The following is a 21710-nucleotide window of genomic DNA, read 5'->3' on the forward strand; positions in this document are numbered from 1 at the left end:
AGTACTGACATAGTCTGCAATTCAGAATTCCTACATATTTAAAATAAAAATTTCTGATTTTTCCAAATTTGGATGGATGAGTAGGAAGTAGATATGGAAGGAAGGGAGGACACAAGGAAGAAAAAAAATGGAGGGAAGAACATGAGGAACAAATTGAGGTATGAGGGAAGGGAGGGAAGCAGGATACAAGGAGGGAAGGACAGAGGGAAGGAAAGGACGGGAAAGAAACTGAGGCATGGAACAAGAAAGGAAAGGAAGAAGTAGGGACAAAAATTAAAAATAAGAAACACTTTTTCATAACTCTTATTTTCATACTTATACACATCTGGGAAATACTAATCTCATATTCCAGACTATTCCAAATTGCATAGGAGCCCTAATAATTACCTGAAGGTAAGCATTGAGGTCTTTTTTTCTCTTCTCCAAGAAGTCTCTGTCCATATTGTTGAAGGTTTTCTTTCCTGGAAGCTTGAGGATCGACGTCAGGTTCTCAAACTAAAACACATTCACCACATTTGTGTAAAGAAAAAAAAAAAAAAGCACAAATGTTACAGCTGCAAATTTAAAACACTGCAGTGATCCATTTTAATCACCTGCTCTGTTATTCGCATATGGAAGTCATGGAAGTCTGAGTAGCGGCGGTACGTCTTCCAGCAGTCCTCGCTGCCGTCTGGGTTGCGTCTTATCACGGTAATGGCGTAAAGTGCGTAGGTCTTACCATGATCGTTGCAAACCCCTGCGGCACCCCAGAAGCCAGGAAGAAAAGAATCAGCTACTCCATCCGGGAAAACATCCCAAATAAGAGGAGTTGGAAGACGAAGGCAGGGGTTGATGAAAGGAAGAGAAAGTAGTGGGCAAAAAAAAAATAAAAATTAAAATAAAAAGATGTAAAAGGTGGGAGAGGAAAGCAGGCAAAAGAAAAAGGAGAGAAAAAGGAGTGGAAATGAAATAAAAAGGGAGGAAGAAGGAAAGAAGGAAAAGGGAAGAACAAAAAATAAACATTGAAGGTAATGGAATGAGAGAAATGAAGAATACTGGCACAGCATGAAGTGAAATAAACACGGAGAAGAACAGAACTTGGAGGTGAAATGTTTAGAGAAAATGTGGGGAGAAACTAGAAGGAGCTTAGAGGGTTCAACTGGACACACTCACACATCATTCATTCTGCACGAAAGATAAGATGCATCTGAAAACATCTGCACGCAAGTTTTATTCCTCAGTCGTCGAAAACACATATTTCCAAAACTGCTGCAAAGTAATATCGACTCCGAGAACAACGAAGCTGCTTTACGAGAAGCTAGCGGACATACCCGTGTCAGATATGAAGGCGTGCAGCTGCAGGAATTCATCATGGCAGGAGTTGCTGAGGTCATCCAGTGACTGAAATCATACACAGGTCATTATAAACTAACAGAGCAACAAAAACAAAACTCCATGTTCATCTCTATCAATTAACCTCTAATATTAGCAATTAAAATGAAGCCTAAACAGAAGGGGAATCATGCTTCTTACCAGGTTTAGGCTTCCTGTAGGCGAGCCGTTGAAGGACTCTCCATCACCATCGTCAGATCCTCTGTAACTTGGCTCTTTCAGCATGTCCAGCTCTGCCAGCATGCGGACGTACAGGGGACTCTGCTTGAAGGACGGGTAGAAGCGCTCGTCACGCAGCATCATTTCGTAGACCTGCGGTGTGGTCGACAAAACGTTAGCAGGTGGAAGACGGTTGTAAAAAGCCAATGAGATGCGACGCTTCAGTACTTTTCTCTGAACTTCATCAAATATCTCAGGCGTGGGGTCTTCTTTCTGCAGCTTCTCTCCCAGTTTTATTACCAACTCCTTGTCCACCTGTACCCTGGGAGATGCCTGTTGGAGCAGACTATGTATTACTAAAATCAGAACAATGAGTTCAAAATGTGTTCCTCTTTCTATTTTTTTTTCTTTTAGATGAAGCCAATAAGAAATGCTCGAACGTGGCGAAAACATGTATGAAATCTGCATACCTTGTCAGAAAGGTACTGCTCATAGACCCCCAGGGCAGCCGCCTTCAGCAGGCCCTTGGTGGCCCCCGGCTGCTTCTTGCCGTCTTTCTGCCAGCTCTGCATTGCCTCCAGCTGCTGCTGAGCCGTCACCCGGTACCCCTCCACGGTGAGCCAAAAGAACAGCTCCGCCTGAGCCCCCGCTGCCTGCATGAAGTCTGCACGAAAGGACGGGTGGCTTTGTCTGAATGGCGCAGCTCTGCGATTGATCTTCAATCACAATAGTGCCTGAACACGAGCACCACTGGTAACACATTCAGCTGCCGTGTTTTGGTCTGTGGCTCTGCTCCAAACGAGATCTAATGAGACTTGGCTCAACTCCTTCCACACACGCACATGCGATCGTAATCTGATCGGTAAGCGGAGCAAGCTCTTAAAGTCTGTGGTGAGGTCAGGGGGGAGCAGGCTGGACTTACAACATTAAAAACTGGGATAAATCAAGGATTATAAGGACGATTATCAGAAGTGTTCTGGATTAACCACAGTGAACGTTAGCGTCCGAGTGATGCGAGTTACCCATGAAGAACTGCAGCGCTATGTTGTGGACGAGGATGTGATCCAGTGGGATAACGCACAGCTTGCCAAAACTGGCTGCCAGCTTCAAGGCATCGACCTCCTACATGAGAGAGGGACAGGATGAGCAAAACTGATGACGCACACTACAGAACATAGAGACCAAACTACGACAGCAAAACGTCATTTCATACTCTTAGGTTATTCACATTTTGCCACATTACAACCACAAACCTCAATGCATTTTACGGAAACTTAATTTGACAGACAAACAAAAAGTAGTGTGCTACTATGAAGTAGAATGAAAATGCTTTTTTTTTTTTTAGTGGATTGCCTTGTATTTGGCTCCTTCCATCACTTTATATCTCCCTGCTGAAGAAAAACATCACTATACCATGAACCTCAACTTAGAAGCTGCTTCATATGAGTTTGAAGACGTTTCTCCGTCGTGCCTGCTGCTAGCATGTGCTTGTTCTAAATGAAAATTAGCACTTTCTCCTTTGATTTCCAATTTTGACTTCCAATGATTCACTTCCTGCTAAAGTGCCCCCTGGTGGCTGAAGTAAAAATCCACAGAAAAGCCGCACCGGGCTTTTAGCCGCATGGTTCAAAGCGTAGGGAAAAAAAAAGTAGCGGCTTATAGTCCGAAAAATACTACTCTTGAAATACATTCCCATTTGTAATATCCTTACTGAGACACCAGTCACATGACTAAGTGTGACTTGCACCACTAAACTGCACACATTAGCTGCATAATATTATGAAATGTATTTATATTTATTGATGTTTTCATTTAACAAACAGTGGAGAAAATGGTAAAACTAATAACTCCGAAAATACGGACGTTACTTGGAATTTATTGTGACAACTATAAATCAAAATTCTTTTCATGACGAGAAATTTATCACGATAAACGTAAACAATACAATAAATTCCCATCCCTAACTTTAGGATGATGTGTAGTGGTAGTTTTGAGCCACAAAGTGATTTACTGAGTAAAAAGTTCAACTTTGCTTTGATTGAAGCAGCTTCTACTACAGGTTTGCTGTGTCGCAGGCAAAGCTTGTGGCAATCTGCATAATCTGACATCTTCTGACTTCTATCAAGGCCAGATTTGTTGAAAGCATGACTAATGGTTGTCCATTTTTCTTTTTTCGCTCCGACTCCAGAATTAGTACATACTTTCCACTGATGTTTGCAGTTGTAATGTGAAAATGCACGCAAATATTCAAGAGGTGTGGATACTTTTGCAAAGTACTAGATGTAGATGAATCTGCCGTGCAGCTTCCCACCTTTCCTGACTGTAGTCTCTGGATCCTGGTCTCACACACCTTCTTCACAAACAGAAGACTGTTAATCTGGTTTTTGATCACATTGATGTCTAAAGAGGAAGAAACAGAAGGACAAAGCAACCGACGTAACTTAGCCAACATCGTTTTTATCCATTTGCTCACTTAATTGGTATGACGAGTCAATCAGGAGTCTCTTGATGCAAGTGTAAAAAAAAATTGAGAACCCACCATCTCCAGCTGTGTCCAGGGAGCGGAGATACAGCAGCTCCTCCAGCACCTTGTCTTTAACGGCTTCCAGCTCGGCCGGCTTGTCCGTCAACTTCAAGATGTTCATGAAGGCTTCATAGTTGCAGCTGGAGTCCCGAATCTAGAAGCAGGAATGTTACATTTAGGGACTTATTCCTGTTGAAGCCCTAAATTAAACTGGTTTTCAGATTGTGTCTTGGTTTGGACGCTCACCATCCAGATGACAAACTGGTTAATATAGTCCGGGTCACTCAGCTGGTTGATCAGAGGAAGTAGCACTCCGTATGCCAGCACCTCCTAAAGAAGAGAGGATTTCCTTGAACAATCAGGAAATTACACTACAAAAATGCCACCGCACAGACACTGTAGAACCACAGCTTATTCAGCATGACCAGCACAAGCTGCTGACTCGATCTGTGACTACAGTTTTGCCTTTCTTCTCTACAACTTGCATTTAAGACCAGATAACATCCGCGTGCAAACTCACCCTCAGGAAGTATCGCATGCTTTTGTTGTGGAAATCTCCAGGAGGTAGTAACAAATACAGAAGCAATTCACACAAGTCTCGAAGAAAACCTGAAAATGTACACACACACACACACACACACAAAAAAAAGTTAAATAAAGCCATTAAACCCTAAAATTGATTCATAATCCGTGACAAAAGTCCTTCAGAGAGAGTTTGGCTTAAGTCCGCTTACCTTCTTCATCGCGGTGGGATGTGCAAACTACGTCTCTGCAAATTTTTCTTTCCATCTCCACTTCAGCCTCAAAAAATGAGTCAACCAGCTCATCCATTATGTCTCCTGTGAAGAGGTTCCTCTTATTACTAACCACTAAATTCGCCTCTTGGATTCTCGTTATATTAACAGTGCCTGGCATATGTATTGCATTGGTGCATTAGAATGATCTAGTCAAAGTCCACAACAAAGTCAAATTGAGAATCTGTAGCTTCACTTAAAAACCGATGATCACTTGCATCAAATAGAAGAAATACTTTTCAGATTTGTACTTATTGAGAAATAAAAGCCCATTTTTCTTTCTACTTCCCAATTGTGTATAAAACTCAAATTAAGGACATTAAAGTTTAAAAGAGGGAAAAGCTTAAAGGATGCATTTGGCAGGCCACTGTAGACAGAGAAAATGAGTAAAACAGGAAGTGGGTATGATCGCGTGTCCGTACTCTGCTTGTCCTCTCTGTCGGCGAGGCGATCCTGGGCTTTTCTAAAGACACGTAAATGGGTGGCGAAGTCGTCCACCAGGCGGGTGGTGAAGTAAGGCTGCCAGTCCACCTCTTTGGACCTTCAGATACAAAAACACACAGGTGTGTTAAGTACCATTTTTTAAATACAGCCTTGAGAAAGACAGCAAACGTGCACAAGGTACCACGTGGAGAACTGGATGAGGGCATTCTGTAGCGTTTGTCTGATCTCCAGCAAAAAGGACTCATCTTCACTCAGAGTGTAATACCAGTACTGGATATAGTCTCTCAGAGCAAACTGGATCACCTACAAAACAAACAAAAAAAGAAAAAAAAAAAAAAGAAAAAAATTGAGGATTCAAGAGGTGCACACAGATACCGATACCATTCATTTGTATATTAACTCTGTTTATGCTATCTTTAGAAGACTCTTACATAAACTAGAGGGGTATTAAGTAGATTGACATCAACATCAAAAACTCTTTGAAGCACAGAGAGGGCGGGATTTCTCACAGAAAGTGCACTTTATCAAAAAAAAAAATAAAATAAAACAGTGGCACAAAATAGATAACACGTTGGCTGCATTTAACTCGAGGTTCACATGCAGCTGAAATGCCAGGCATGCATTCCCAGGGGTGAGCAGGAGGAGGAGGAGAAGGAAGGCCCAGCGATACATTGATAGTCCAGTCATTGTCATCTGACCATCACTAACTGCTTTGTCTGCACTTGTCAGAGACAAACTGAGGACCCACATGCTGCAATTTTGTTTCCAAAATCCGAGTAATGCAACCACAGGACAGTGTGCAAAAAGAAAAAGAAGTGAGAAGATGACCAAACAGAAACTGCTCGGTTCAGTTTCCCCGTCTGTATTTACAAAGGTAATCACCAGGCGACTGAAAATGTGTCTGCAGCGCAACAGTCATTACTTTTTGCTGGAGGCACATGTTACTAATTGCTTTGGTGAAGCAAAACTTAAAGCTCCACTTCCCCTTTTCATCACATTTTAATAAGATCAGCTCTTTTTCCCTAATATACCGAATAAGATGCTAACGATGATTAAAAAATAAATAAATAAATAAATAAAGCAAGAACATCTCGACTTTAAATCCCAACTTGGGGTTTTTTTTGCAAAGTTTGCATATTCATGTGCACCTTTTTGTCCCCAAAAATCTAATGAATGCTCATCTAATGTAAGCCATCTAGTCAGGCTGCCGCTGCATCACTATGAGTTATGAATACAATTACTTTCAGTTTGTTGTTCTTATCATTAGTTTTATTAGACTTCGCCTGGTAAAGCATGAGAGATTATTCTAAGTCACAAATATGAAGAAGTGTGATTTCATCTTGAAATCCTGTTGTGCATGTCTGACGTTAGATAGGCAACTTTTCCTGTTTAGCTGCACTTTTTTTTTTTTTATTTTTTTAAACAGACTGCTCACATTGCTCGTCAAGACGACACAATGGACCCCCGCCTATTCGTGGTTCAGAATTTGTATGGGTGTGCTCACTTAGTCCAGTTCATAGTTAAATTCAACACTCCCTTCAAAGCACAAAGATGTAAAAGGCCACGTGTTGACGTCAAGGCTTCAGAATACTAGCTTAAACATTACTGAAAGACAAACAACAATAAAGATCATTTGTTTTTTTCTTTGACATTGTTTGATGGCTACGCCCCTTCTCCCGAGGCCTTTCAACAAGTTACCATTTGATTTAAACGACGGGTGTAAAAGCTTTCCCCAACAGTTATGGGTTTCATTATCGTTATTGCGAAAAAGCAATAAAAAGAGGAAACAAAACAAACACAGGTGCCAAATTAGCAGGATGTGGTGCTGGAAACACAAAGAAAGACTACAACGCACCTGTTGTAGTGGCTCATCGATGAAACTGGATCCAGTCAGTCTCCTGTCAATCTTTATTGGCTTTACCTCCAGTTTAATGTCATCCAGTGTCTGAAAGAGTCGGTGAGCCAAAACGAGAGAGGGGTGAGAGGAAGTAAGTGGCCAGCCCGCCTTATCAGCAAAATAATTTGATTAATGAGCGATCGATGTGTTTGTTCAGGAGAGGTTTAAATATGGACCCGGGTGTGTTTATGGTACGGTTCTTACCTTGGGTATACCAATTTGCGTGGGTGGCAAATAAGAGTGTTCGCATTTTTCCAGGTGTTTCTCTGAGTTTATCTTTCCATAAAGCAAAGTGACTGCAAAGCCACTGAAAACCAGAAATCAACAGGGGCAAAAAAACAAAACAAAACAACAACAAAAAAACACACGTTAGGGAGACTTTCTGCAAAGTTTTAAAGCAGAATTCAGGTCACGTAACTCACCCTCCAATGAAGCAAAAGACATAGAAGGCCAGGTAGAATATGGCAAAAGGTCCAAAGGTTACAAAGAACAGCACAACTCCAAGACCCCCCCATCCCCAGATGGACAGACTGGCCTAGAAGACAGAAAGGAACAAAAATTATTAACACTTTACACTTGCTTGTGCTTAAATAGGCAAGAAGCCAAACTAGACTGTTTCCAATCACATTTTGGACACCCCCGTTTAATCCAGTCTTCACAGACTGAATGTTCACTAACATTCACACCAATCACGACTCGCAAAAGGAATCGTCCGACACCAAACATTGTTTTGAAGTATTGTGCTCATAGAGGAAGAGTTTTGAAGTTACATCTTTAACAACCCAACATAATTGCTTAAGTTGTTTTTTTCTGTGGAAGGAAAATGTGACCTTTTTTTTAATTCAATTTCCTTCAATAACTGATGATTCATTCACGCATTCTTTCTTAGGCGTTACATGTCATTTGTTTTGCACAAATGCTATGTAATGTTTAGAATTGATTTGCACCTTTGCCAATATAGCGGAAAATCTCAAAACATGTGATGTCGACATATTTCAATCCATCTCCTGGATGTTACGATCGCTGACCTGATTCTGCTTATTAAAACGAGACAGTTTTCGAGCAGATAGCGGAGCACAAGTCCTCTCTTGTTTCATTGGGGTCAAAGTAAGCTGCAGACACTTTCTGAAAACCTCAACAAATATTTAAACTTATCAAGAAAAATATGATAAAAAGTCAATATTTCTATTTACTGTGTATGAGAGTTTGTATTGTTTGTACTGTTTGGGAGAAGCAGGAAAAAAAAACAAACAAACAAAAAAAAAACATCGTGATTATGTGTGTGACTTTCAATCTTTTTCCTGTTATTGTCATTTCAGGAAACAAAGTTCTGGTTTTTAACCAATATCTCATCCACTTGCGCAAGGACATCACTCCTTGGGATTGTTGGAGCACCCAGCACATGAAACAAAACTTTAACACCAGTAACCATAGCTGTTTTTTGTTTTGTTTTGTTACGATAACCTTGGGAAACACATGATCACAGGATATTGTTACATAAAGGAAGGACACGTGCTTGGACTCGAGTTGAATCGCCAGAAAGTAAAAATACCTGTCAAATTTTAACCTGCAAAGGCTTTCTCTCTCTCTCTCTCTCTGTCTGAGTGTGAAGTCACTGGCCGACACGACGATGATCTTCACCTGACCTACATTTTCCAGATGAGAAGCTAGGCTGATGGACCCGACAAGAGCACACGCAGCTTCCTCAGGACACTGACCCATTGTTCTGGAAGACGGCTACGGCCCGTCGAGTGACAACCATAATATAAGCTGGAAACTGTGTCACATTTAGAATCATGGGCCAGATAAATTACTGCTGCGCGTATCTCCGTCCTGAAGGAAAACTATATTCTTTAAAAACAGGGTGATCTGGATTGGAATGTATTTACTAGGCATATAATAAATTTCACAACATAAATTAACAGAAGAGAGTGCTGCTGGAAATTCAACAATTTTGGACGTACATTTTTTTAATTTTGTACAAAAAGACTGAACTCGTTAAGACTACTGGCTGCATCGCAAGTCATAAAGGCACAAAGAACAAAGCTGGGAAGAGAAACAAGACTGACCAAAATCATTACAATTGCGTATGAAGCAACGCAATGCAGTGCTATTTGAAGAATTTATAACTTGCGACAAACTCTGATCATCTTAAATAGACCGGAGGGTCCTGAAATGAAAACGTGAGCAAGCTACCTGAGATTGTTAGCCACACTGCTAGCATCATTTAGAAGGAAACTAAATGAACTTGTAAGATGAGGAAAGGGAGAACTACAAGAATAAAATAAAAAAATATCTCTCTCACAATAATGTTGCTTCCTTTCTGGGAGTGGTCAAGGAGGTTAAGCAAGCTTGAGATCTACATTTCAGCTGGTTGCTGAAGTCCCTTTATAATACAAAAGGCCTTTCAGACATTAGACATATAGCATCAGTCTATGAAGGCAAAAGCAACCATTGATTCAGACTTCACTTTTCCATAATTGATCTTTATGGATCCAGTGGTCAAAGTGACTGAACAGGCCATAGCCATAAAATTAGACAAGAGTCAAATATGTCTATGTGTGCCATTTATTTGGGCAAAAAAAGTCACATCTCTACATTCAAAGGCCTCATCCGACCACCATGGACTTCTTTTCACTATTTTGCGTTATTTTGCACCAAAGGAAAAATATTTTGGAATATTACTTTAAGAACAAGTGAACAAACATTTGAGAAGGACACAGAGACAGAAAAACAAGCGCTTACGGTCATCAGCAGGGGCAGCGGCAAAGTGGAAGAAAACCCAGCTGTAAACACTTCCACCCAAATGGCTTTGTGCCATAAAGTTTTAAGAGGAGAAGCACAGCATTGATTTTCTCCTAAGTCAGACCAGGAGCCACTGAGAGAAATCTATTACTGCCGTTTGAACACACGAGGAGGTGCAGCAGTACACATATGGGCCACGGCAAAGGGAAAGTGGAGATGACTGAGCAGCGTACAATGGTATGTTGCAACAGAATCTTATGTGGGATGAGATGGACGCATCTTAAACCGACACATGAACCAACAGGAAGTGGTACTAAAAGCAAGCCCTTCAACTCTGTCCTTTATGACTACAAATCTAACAGGAATCCACTGAGAACGATTGTTGTTCATCGTCATTTACTGTAATTAGACTAAATGAAACAATTGCGAACACAATTTCTGGATAACAGCCAGGGCAGTTGACAGCACAGAGATACGCCACTGTTTGTTCCTGTGTCAACTACGTTCTGCGTTTCTTTCTACATAATGTTTATTCTACAGATAACAGGACTGACTGTTTTAATCTTCAAGTATTAGGATGTTTGAGCAAAAACCGGAATTGATACAGGAAGCAGAAAGGTAGTGCTTTGTCATCAGGAGATGTGACAGATGCTGGCTGGTTTGTACACTCATACGACTTTATAACGTTCCAACAATCATCATTTTTGCCATACTTTGAACAAAATTAACAAGAACAAACGGAGTGACACAATTTTTGGGGATGCCGATTAAAAAAAAAAAAAAAAAAAAAAAGTCCACAACCCATTTATATATCACACTGAGATAACAAGGTAGGTTTTATCCTCAAACAATGTCAACTGGAACACAAGGTATGAATGAGTGCTTTCACCACTCAGCTCAAAACTCTGTTAAAATGTTTTTGACATCCTTATATTTGTCTAAACTTCATTTTATTTTATTTTTCTTGTTCATTTATATTTGTGTTGTGCTAAAAGAAATTACCTGGAGAAAACCTTAAGCTTATTAAACAAATCACATTGCATTTCCGACAATCAAATGCAACTAGTATGAACTAATCACCAGTTTGATGTTTTACTGAACCAGAAGACACAGAATTATCCCCCATATTTTATATCAAATTGGAAATGACAGTGTTAAACGTCTCTAAAATTACAACGCAACATAAATCTGTATCCAGCAAAGAGATTCATATTCCACAATGTTAAGCAAAACGTATATTTAGATTGTGAGTACCTACAAAAAGAAAATACTGCAGTTGTAATATAGGTCATCTTGGAGGAAGGTAGGTTTGGCACTCTTCTCTTATTTAAATACACGCTCATATGGATTTTTCTGAACAGCCAATCAGAAGCCAAATTCAAAGAGTCTGCCCCAAATAATACAGAAAAACAATTATCTGCTGTTCCTTTTCATAAAAAGACCTTTAATCAACTGTTGGCCACATTAACGTGAAACGGCAAAGCTGACGAATAATTCTTTGCAGATACAACCACAGCATTCTGAGAAGCTAAAGACAGGGTCGATAAGTAGGTTTTCAGAACACGAGGAAGCCAGCTAGTGCTAGCAAATTATCTGTAAACAGCATTCCAAACAATGTTTAGACCAAATATAGTGATGGTTGCCAGATATTTTTTTTTTTTTGCTTTCTGCAATAAAGTAGCATCAGTTTTCCTCCTTCTGCAATTGGATATAAGCAGTGTCTTGCAAAAGTAATAATATAATGTGTTAAATCAAAGTAGAATCATGTGTTAGAATGGCCCAGTCAAATTCCAGATTCAATTTCTGTGGCACAGCTTGATAATTGATATTTACAAATGCTCTCGATCATATCTGACTGTGCTTGAATTATTTTTGAAAAAATAAAGAAGAGGCATAAATGAGCAAAAGTGATAGAGACAACCCTCAAAAGACTTTCTGATAAAATTGCAACTATACGTGGTCAGGCAGACTGAATACATGCTGGCCATGCTTTCCTCTGCAGAATTTTTATTTTTAATTATAAAAAAAACTGAATCAAACAGAAATCAGCTCTGTGGCTTTGATCAACACTGAAATATCAGAAGTGTTGTGAGACGAGACTGACCAAGGAGGCTGGACTCTGACGGCAGAGATGGTAGCTGACACTCCTGAGTCATTAAAGCTTACACAAGGTTTTAAACATGAAGCACCTGTTCCGGAGATTAACACCCAGGGCCCATCAGGACACACACACACACACACTCACACACACACAAAACACAATATCAGGCCAAATCCTAACACAACCCATGTTTAAAAACACACACACAAAAAAGTGACACAATATTTCAATGGCGATATGCACCATGAACAAAGTTTCTTACAATAACTGCAAAACAGTTCTCATTACACCATTAAATCAAAATTACATTAATCTATATCATAATGTGATGAATAATGTCATTTTCTATAACTACAAATTTAAAAGGATAAAACAAAACAGCCATTTGCAAATGGATACCATGTAGTAATTTAACAATTTCAATTAATTAATTATTGGAATTCAAATCCTCTTATTACTACCTCAGGGCTACTTTGTAATTCATACAGTGTAAATTCAAACCCGTCCATTTATATCTGTACATAAACAGCTACACGTAACAGACTGTCTATTTTATGACGGATTTCTATTTATGCGACACGTGTGAGTCTACAAATAGCTGTAACTCTGACCAGGGTTTGGGTTAAAGGTTGCCTTAGGTCACCAAACTCTGCCTGTGGAAAAGCCTCAGGTAGTGCTGGAGAGGAAGAAGAAGTGTGACAGGGTGACTGTCACACCTATGTTGGTGCGACCCAAAAACGACCCTCACAACAACAACAAATAAATACATAAATCACCAAATTATGGTCTATTTCTAAAAGAAAACGAGGCAGTTTCACGGTCCAGCTGACACGAAAACTGAAAATTGTCTTACAAATATTCCGACAACTTTTAAATGTTTAACTCGTTTTGAAAATCTCCATTTAGCTGTAGACGTCTTGTCAATCTGCAACTTAAGAAAACTTCAGTTGAACCATGAACAGTGGATGATTTCCTCATATTGAAAAGGAACTACACATTTATGACTAAACTGTGGGGCTGTAATACTTTTACTTGCAACAAAACAGCTTTGATGAAATCTAACCGAGTTGTTCAGCCTTAAAAGTATTTTTTTTTTCCTGCATAGGCCAGCTAAAAATCTCCAGCAGGGTATTTCATCATCTGAAAGTGACCAGAAAAAAACAAACAAAAACAAACAGCATAGCATCAGGCAAAATATATGAAACTCTAGATATGCTTAACATTGTTCTTTAACAGTTCATTATACAATACACTGGAAAAATATGACATACTTTAAAATAAATTAAAGGGAAAAAGTATAGTACTAATAACATAATATCAGTACTTGTTTTCTCTTAAAGGTGTTTTTTTTAACAATACCTTGAACTTTCCAAACATTTAACAATAATCTTCGTCAGTCAGGTTCCAATTCTCTCATGTAGCTGTTCACATAACTGCTATGCAACACAGAACATTGCCATAAGATTAATGCCTATTCAATTTCCACCACAAATCTTTAAACAGATCGATGTCCAGTCTGTTTACTGGTCTTGACATTGAAGTGAAGCATCTTTTCTGCAGAACAAATATTTTAATCTTTGGCAAAATCGATTTGACTCCTGAAAATGTACTTTTTTTTTATATATATATATATAATTACATAGCTACGATTATTTTAAAATTATTTCAACAATCACGCAAATGCAACTGATGCAACGACGGCTCTTACCGGAGAAGAAACACCCATCTTCATCGGCGTATTTGGAAATGTTTCGCCGGTTTTTCTGCGTGTGTGTTATTCATCCTGCGCCAAACAAAAGTCCCCAACTCATCTCCTCTCCTCGCCAAAAGTAGATCTGTGATTCATCACTGAATGTCACCTTCATCTCCCACAGAACTGCTTCTCTTCAGGCGACCGGAGCCATGTTTTTCATCTTCACAGGTATTTATATGGTTTACGATTGAATCCAATGATATGGTCTGATTGTATTTGAAGTATATGATCTGAATTTCGACCGATATGGATTCTACTTAACTGGATATGAATAGAGATATGTTCTTTATGGGCCACAGGTACAAAACACTGGAATGAAATGGCTTAATTACCTCCTTCTTGGGTAGATAAGTTCTCCAGAGCCTTGATAATGACCTAATTATTCTATTCAGGTGTGGTGCAGCTGAGGCACACCTAAAAGTTGCAGGGCGGTGGCCCTTGAGGACTGGAGTTTGACACCTGTGCCCTAATTGGTGCAGAAAAAGGAATTCAAAGTGTCACCATAGCAAGACATTAAGGACAACTTCATGCTTCCCCCCTTGCACAGAGTCCTGACCTCAACCCAATACAACACCTTTGCGATAGGTCAAAGCAGATACTAAAGGAGTTAGTGCTTCATGTCCAACATTTGTGTCTTAAATCACAAACAGGTTTCTAGAAAAATGGCCAAAAATCACCACATTCCTAAAAGCAGTAGACTTTCGAGAAGAGTTGAAGTTGTTATAATCAGCTTGAAGAGACTATAACATGTAGATCTATGGATAAACTTCAGCACTCAATTGCAGATATGTTCTCACACACTAAAACAGTAGGAAGCTGCATCAAAACATGCATCTTCAAGATCGTCAAATGTCGTGTCTTTCACAACTAAGTCGTCGAATAAGAATAGAAATGACAGAGCCTCAGGAAAAGCGGGACTCAGACTGGCTTTACTCCAAAAAAATGTATCCAGGTAGACAGATGCGTGCGACTTTGAAAGTGAAACCACTGAATACAGTCCAAGAACGTGACATGCCAACAACTAGTAAAACAAATAGATATTACTAACCATCTCTAACTTAAAATTAAAAAACATGGGATGTTTTGAAGGTTAAAAAAAAAAAAAAAACACAATTCGCAATGGCCACTGAAACATATCACTGAACTTGGTTCTAAAATCTAAAGGAGCAACCTGCAAGGACGGCCGTCAAAGAATTGAAACGTTTGCCTGGTTGACAATCAGTAGCAGGAGGCAGCTGAAAGAAAATGTACTATAAAAAAAACACACAAACTAGTCGGAGTAGGTTCTAGTTCTGCAGTTCAATAAATCAATGTATTAGTTACAGAATGACAACTGTCTGGACCAAAAGAAAGCCCATGGCACAGCTTTCAGCATGAGAGAGGAGATACTAAAGACAAGAATTACAGATATACTGGTTATGCACTTCTGAAAGGGAATAATATGTTTGATCTTGGTGTAATATAAATAAAGAAATATAGAGAAGATGGTGTTATGTTTTTTATTATTATTATTATTATTATTATTATTATTATTATTATTATTATGTGCTTCAGCAGGCAGTTTGGGGTCTTTAAGAGACCACAGAGGAGAGACAGACTCAGAAAGCTCACAGCATCATTAAACTCTTCAAACACAACACTGTGGCACCAACACACATCTTTAATAAATCATGTGACCCCACAGTTTGCTGCGGGGCCTCAAAATGAGAACATTCAGACCATCAGTACACTACTGCAAAAGATTTTGTCACAATTTCTGAATTAGTTTCAGAACGCTTTAAATGTTATAAGTTGTGTGGATTTAGTGGTTTTGGTGGAAGCTGTCAATAAGCCAGCAGTGAGCTAATTAAGGTCTACATTAAAGCTTTAGTTTCAGTCTACGCAACACATTTTCCATTAAGCTTTTATTTCAGAAATAAAAAAAACTAAAAAAAAAACTGGTAGATTCCCCATACTTCATCCACAATCTTTTCTTAACTTGAACTGAAAAACATCAACAATTACAAATTAATTGTATATGCCTCATAAAAGTCGAGATGCTTGTCTTTAATTAAATAAGAGAAATTTACATTTTCTTTCCTTATATAGAAAGAAAGTTTTTTTTCAACCAGTACTTGTAAATGCATTACAGACAGAAAGTGAGATATTTTCCAAACTATATTTCATGTCCATTTTGTTCTACCTGGTTCTCTTGAGGTTTTTCAAAAATTGATGGCAGTCTGCACAACAAGCACATTTGCTTGCAAATTATTACAAAAAGTAGTGGTTGTTAATTCTACATTTTTGCTTTGTTCAAATAAATGTTACAAATAATTTTATCACAACTGCAATAATGAATTAGTTACAGCAGCTGTTGGAAAATTATAGCTTTTACGTGTTAGATAAAAATAATTACATCATGGCACACATTGTAAGCACTTATCTGACGTGTCCTTGCCAAGTGACAAGTTTTATTTTGGCACATGGTAAGAGGCTTTAAGGTTTTAAAAAGTTAATATCTCAAAATTGTAAATGCTTTCCATCATCTTGCTGCTAAAGTTTAAAGTCTATTTAATGACAGACCACATAAAGTAAATGTAGAGCAAAGAGCTACTTCTCTACCACTTGTTGCTGCCGGTCAGCTGGCTGAAAGAAGGCTACTGTTTTTTCGCTGACTTATAAGAGAGACAATTTGGGTTATCTGAAATTGATTTCCAGTCGCAAAAAATTTCGGATGGACAGGAAACCTCAACGCATATCACTGACTTTAAAATTTACTATATCTTATTGTGCTTTTTAAAAAGTTTATTTGGCAAACTACAATAAAGAAGAAAAAAAAACAGCTACTAAAAAAAAAAATTACATCATGTTATACTTTTTAATCTAAGTGTCTGCATATTTACTTCTTAAGCTTATATCATGAAAATCTCACCCTTGCCTAAACATAGCACCCACATTTAGCTTCTGCATGGCATAGCCACTCTTGTGAATACATAAAAACAAGTCTGATCAGGCCTTTTCCTCCTTGGAAGTGTCCAGGTTGTCTAGCAGGCTACCCAACCTTAAATTAAGAGAAAGGCAGGCCTGCCATTTGAAAAGTAGGCCTGATGTGACAGCAAACTGGCCTCAATGTCGAGCAAGCTTTTGATTAAGACGGCTTAATGAGGTTTAGCCAGCTGTAAAAAGCCACTGACAAAACTATGGCTGCAACATCTAAGCCTTGGAGATAAAGTTTAACACCTAACTTATTCATTAAACTACCAAAAGCAGTGCCAGGTAGACACAGGAAGGACTGAATTGGTTTGAATACCTGCACATGACATCACCTACAACTTGAGTGTTTTTTGTTGTTGTCTTTTTTTCTGGTATCTCCCAGATCGAGAAGGAGTGTGGATCATGTGAGAATTGCAGCAAAACACATGTAATTACACGTCAGGCAGAAAAATCTCGACACTTACTGAACAATAGCTCACTCAAGTCACTTGAAAACTTTCGAGTCACTCTATTTTAGGCCATTTTCTTTTAGCTAATAAATACGTTTTAATGGATTCCAATGAAGCAATCATTGCTCCAAGATAAACGTACACATGTCAACAATAATTTGCCGACTACATGTATTATAACCAGAGTTTGTTCAGCAACAAACTGACTTTCTTTTAAGCTTCCCAAGGACTGGAACACAGCTAACGCCTAGCTCACCTGTGCCTGCTGTAGAAATGTAGAAATTTGCTGAAGAGGGACCTTAAACATAATCTAAACGCATATTACCGACATTGCCTGTGTCCAGCTAATTCCAGCGCAGTGTTGACAGGACGGATATCTTAAGCCTTTTGTATTAACGCAGAGTTATCTGTGTAATCCGTGGTTGACAGCCACTTATAGCTGACAGCCTCTCTGGAAGACCAGCGTGCCGTTCTCTCCATGTCTGTCCGGGCTCTGTGTTTACCTGCGGGGGGACTGACGCCGAGGCGCTAGCCGCTCCGAGCTAACCAGCCATATACACCGCTTAAAAACAAACTACCGTAACGACACACGCCTTAGTTTCACCGGCGCCAGCTTACCTCTGCAAACATGTTCTAAAAAAAAGCTGTGCGCGTCGTGGCTCCGGCTAACCCCACCACATCGTATTAGCCGGCGTTCAGGTTATTTTTCGCAGCTAGAAAGCGGTCGTTACTCCAAACCTCCGTACTCTCTTCGGAGCGTCGCCATGTTGGCAAGGTTTACGTCTTTGGAGCGTCGTCTCAGGACGTCGTTGCGCCATTGGCTAGAAGACGATGACGCAGAAAGTATCGCTAATCATGACTGACCTAAATAAAAAACACTACTAATGAAGTTATACTTGGTAACAGAAATACATTGTATCATTGCTGGAATAATTCAAATCTATATACTGTTTGGCAAGTTCTGTACGCACAGTCAAACTATAACCAAGACCATATAAAACTGTTAGCAAGCCCTATTTTGGAATTTGTATTAAGATTTGTACTCGCTCCCTGACTCATACACTGTTATCTTTTTATGGCTTATATATTTGCTTACATGCATCTACTTTGTGTAGGAATTTGTTTTGCTCTATTCTTAGTGCATCATAATTTGTGTATGTATACAATATTGCAATAGTGTATGTTGAAATAATTTCACCATCCAGTAATTCTCAACCTAGTATATTTTTTATTAAAAGGTGAATAAATTAAGTAAAAACCTATTGTTATTGCTCCCATGTTACAGTGAAATGTAAATATAATATAAATGTTATGTCTTGTATCACTTCAAAAATGCACCTTTTTAAATAAGCAGCTTTTGACCCATAAAAAGAGTTATTGTTTTAAGTGTTTTTTTTATTACTTAAAAATACATAGAGGAGGGTTCGTTAATCCAATAAAGCCAATTTCCCAAAGTATGATTTGCTCATTGCTCATTAAATAAAGAAAATCATAAACTATAATCTATGCACACTGAAAAAAAAGTTTGTCTAAAAATTATTATGGTGGTACTTTAGAGTAATTGATAATAAATACTGTAAACCAGATGGGTGTTAGAGCCGGCAATGGTCTTACATACCCAACAGAATTTGGGTTTGGACTCACTGGAACTTTAGCCAATTGCAGTTTTTAATGTGTTTTGTTGTTGTTGTTGTTTGTTTTTTGTTTTTTCTCCAAAGTAGCCACTAAAAATGAAAAAAAAAAAAAAAAAACAAACAAACAAACAAAAAAAACATTGCTCATTCACATAGATACATTCCTAACTTAGCATGAAACATCATATGTCAGCATGGTGATACAGAAGTGAGCTTTAGGACTTGTTTTTTAGCCACTTTACCAAAATGTTTTAGATTCAACTAAATCCTGAAAACAAGACAAATTTGTTTCTTTATGTACAATTTAGCAAAACTGACAAAAAGCTTGAAAATCTCCTACATTTCTTCTGAGAGAACAAACAAAATATTTCCAGTTGGATTATTTGGTTCACCAGGGAATCCAACACAGACCTGATCTTAATGCGTAATCTATTGACCTGGAGGGCCTTCTTGAAGCTGAGCTACACTTTAAACTGCCTCTCATACAAGAATGAACAGAAACTCGACATAAAGAAGTGGAGAACAGGACCACTGAAAAATATTGATAGCTGCAACAGAGATAAATAATGTTGTCTTTGGCATTTGTACCTGTTTTATAGCTGAGAGAGTCTGAGCCACGCCACACTGCAGCAACGGCAGAAGAAATATAAGCCCTCTGCCTCCTGCATGGACAATAGAGCGCAGTGCACACAAAAAGCTGTCCATTCGTTTAATGTCCAGATTCACACAAAGGAAAGAGTCGCTCATCTCTCATGTTTCTTGGATCTTGCATGACTTTTCTTTATCTCAACAGAGCTAAGTTCTCAATCATATGCAACACACAACCCAAGATATGAAGGGTAGACTTTACACCCAAGTTTTATGATTTACAAGGGGAAAGGCATGTGATGAGCTGGTTGTGGTTTCTGTTTCTGTAAATCTAGATCAAGTATTTGTACTTTTCGCAAATAAGAAATAAAATGAAATTTTATGGAACAAAGAAAATAAAAAGAAACTTTCTGATTAACCTGTGCATTATATCAGACTTGCTCTTGAAGCAGCATTAATGAAAAAGAAAAAAATACAACAGCCCAATATTTAACACCTCTAAACATTTTCAAAAGGTTTTGATAATTATTTTTTTTTTTTGGCAGTTCTGAAAACAAGTTCCAGTTAAACCCACTCCTCCAAACGTGCAGTGCTGTGTTTTAGCCACTTGGGGTCAATGTCTACAAACAGCACATAGTCGGCATGTATTTAAATGCAGCAACAGTCTATTTTTAAGAGCAACAGTATTTTCCCAAACTCCAACCACAAAACCCAATGTAATAAAGCAAAGTGTATTTTGAAAAAGTAATTTATTTTATTAAAAATGTAAGTTTAGACTTTGAACTACATGCATACACAGTTGAAAATGCAGAAAATGTACTTATTTGATCCACTGATGAGCAAGTCAAACTCTACTTTTACCTTGCCAGTTCCTTACTCAACCTGCAGATTAGAAAGTAGTTAATTCAGTGTGTTTACAACTTCTGAACATCTCCTCATTCTTCCAGATGACAGAACAACATTTCTGAATCAAAATCAAAAAGGTTGTTTTGTTTTCCTAAACCAGTAAACTTTAAACTATTTTAATATGGAGCAGTTGAGGAGAAGTTGTGCAGCGTTGAGTTGAGTTGTAACAATGTTCAATGGAAGAATTCACTGGTTTCTATTTGACCTGCCTAAATGTATTTTTTTTTTTTTTTGTACAGAACTCACCATCAAGCAGCACATTCGCCAATAGATGTGCACAGCTCAGCATGTTTACGTCCATTTTTAATTTTGGGAGATGTGACTTTTTCCAATAAGTGACATCATCTGTTGCTCTGCTTTAGGAGACAATAAGTGACCTGAGGCAACATTTGGGCCCTGGAGGAAGAGAACCGGTGTGTCATAGTTCAGAGGTCAGGAGGTGGAAGGTGACAGCCAATGGTTAATTTAATGACCAAGGAAATGGATGATATAGCTCCAAACATTTTTGGGGCTGGGGCTGGACAACCAAAAGGAGTGACAACTCCGAAACAAAAAACAATATAGAGAACTTAGCATACTCCATTTTTGTAGCAGCACAAAGCCAAGTGGGCTTTCCACTAGATCTGAAGTGCTGCAGAATATTTAACCAAGTATTAAATTGTGTGCTTCTGACGATCTATCATTACAACAAGCTGATGTTAGCATGCAGATGGAAATTCACAAGAAGCTTTTTCATCTAAAAGACGTGCCTCACGTGTGAGGTTCTGATTGACATCTTCCATCATGCAAAGTTTCTTGTGTCTTCATATTTGTACATTAGTATTCGCCATAGGAATGCCCAGTTTCTCTGCGTGTGTTCCTGTCGGGTCTTCTGTGACATGATGGTGACACAAGGCAGATTAGGGGTGGCACTGGCTAAATGTTTGCAGATGAGGGCTCCTAATATTTAATCACCACAGTTACAAGGGTCACTAGGTTGGGCGAGGGAGGGAGCCAAGTAGCCCACGGGTGTGATCAAAGAAGATGTTTTTTTTCTGTTTTTTTTTTTCCCCAGAAATCTATTGTGTATTTTGAGAATGTGTGCACGAGGATGAGAGTGTGCTTGTGTGCAAGAGCCCCTAGTTTTCCTCTGACCACTTGCCCCAGGGAAAAAGTGTGCTTGGTCACTGCTCTTTCAAACCTTGTTTAACACAGCGCCTCACCCCTTTGACCTGGGTTGAATCCTCACAGTCACTCATTCCTGGCGGGATTGAAAGTGAGGACACTTTCTGCTGACACATAATCTCCAGCTGTGGAAAATATAAAGGCATTCTATTTTATTTTTTTTATGGTGCATGTGAGAGGTTCTGGATCAAACTATCTATAAGCACAA

The 21710-nt window shown here is 38.7% G+C and overlaps 1 protein-coding gene across 2 annotated transcripts; it reads right to left on the minus strand.

The window, feature by feature from the left end:
• Positions 1-280: 280 nt before the first annotated feature.
• On the minus strand, positions 281-18008 carry LOC103135182 (sorting nexin-13-like). 2 transcript variants are annotated; one of them, XM_016669209.1, is made up of 18 exons: positions 17467-17592; positions 7612-7724; positions 7394-7496; positions 7148-7237; positions 5474-5595; positions 5271-5389; positions 4789-4893; positions 4575-4663; positions 4301-4384; positions 4070-4208; positions 3842-3930; positions 2553-2652; positions 2001-2194; positions 1759-1863; positions 1513-1683; positions 1311-1380; positions 594-772; positions 281-495 (listed from the first exon to the last, which is right to left on the minus strand). In XM_016669209.1, the coding sequence occupies exons 1-18, from the start codon at positions 17515-17517 to the stop codon at positions 316-318; spliced, it is 2103 nt and encodes a 700-aa protein (XP_016524695.1). In that variant the 5' UTR covers positions 17518-17592; the 3' UTR covers positions 281-315. The 2 variants fall into 2 exon arrangements, with proteins under 2 accessions (XP_016524695.1, XP_016524696.1); XM_016669210.1 differs by lacking the exon at positions 17467-17592 and adding an exon at positions 17829-18008 and having other exon boundaries at positions 283-495.
• Positions 18009-21710: the final 3702 nt, after the last annotated feature.

Source organism: Poecilia formosa, unplaced genomic scaffold (genome assembly GCF_000485575.1).
Source record: "Poecilia formosa unplaced genomic scaffold, Poecilia_formosa-5.1.2 Scaffold21, whole genome shotgun sequence".
Taxonomy (NCBI): domain Eukaryota; kingdom Metazoa; phylum Chordata; class Actinopteri; order Cyprinodontiformes; family Poeciliidae; genus Poecilia; species Poecilia formosa.

Excerpts from the sequence above, each read along its gene's own strand:
- LOC103135182 (XM_016669209.1), bottom strand. The coding sequence starts at position 17,517 with ATGTTTAAGGTCCCTCTTCAGCAAATTTCTACATTTCTACAGCAGGCA. Across the intron at positions 7,238-7,393 it reads CGCAAATTGGTATACCCAAG|ACACTGGATGACATTAAACT; the intron begins GTAAGAACCGTA and ends CGACTCTTTCAG. Across the intron at positions 1,864-2,000 it reads AGCAGTACCTTTCTGACAAG|GCATCTCCCAGGGTACAGGT; the intron begins GTATGCAGATTT and ends CTGCTCCAACAG.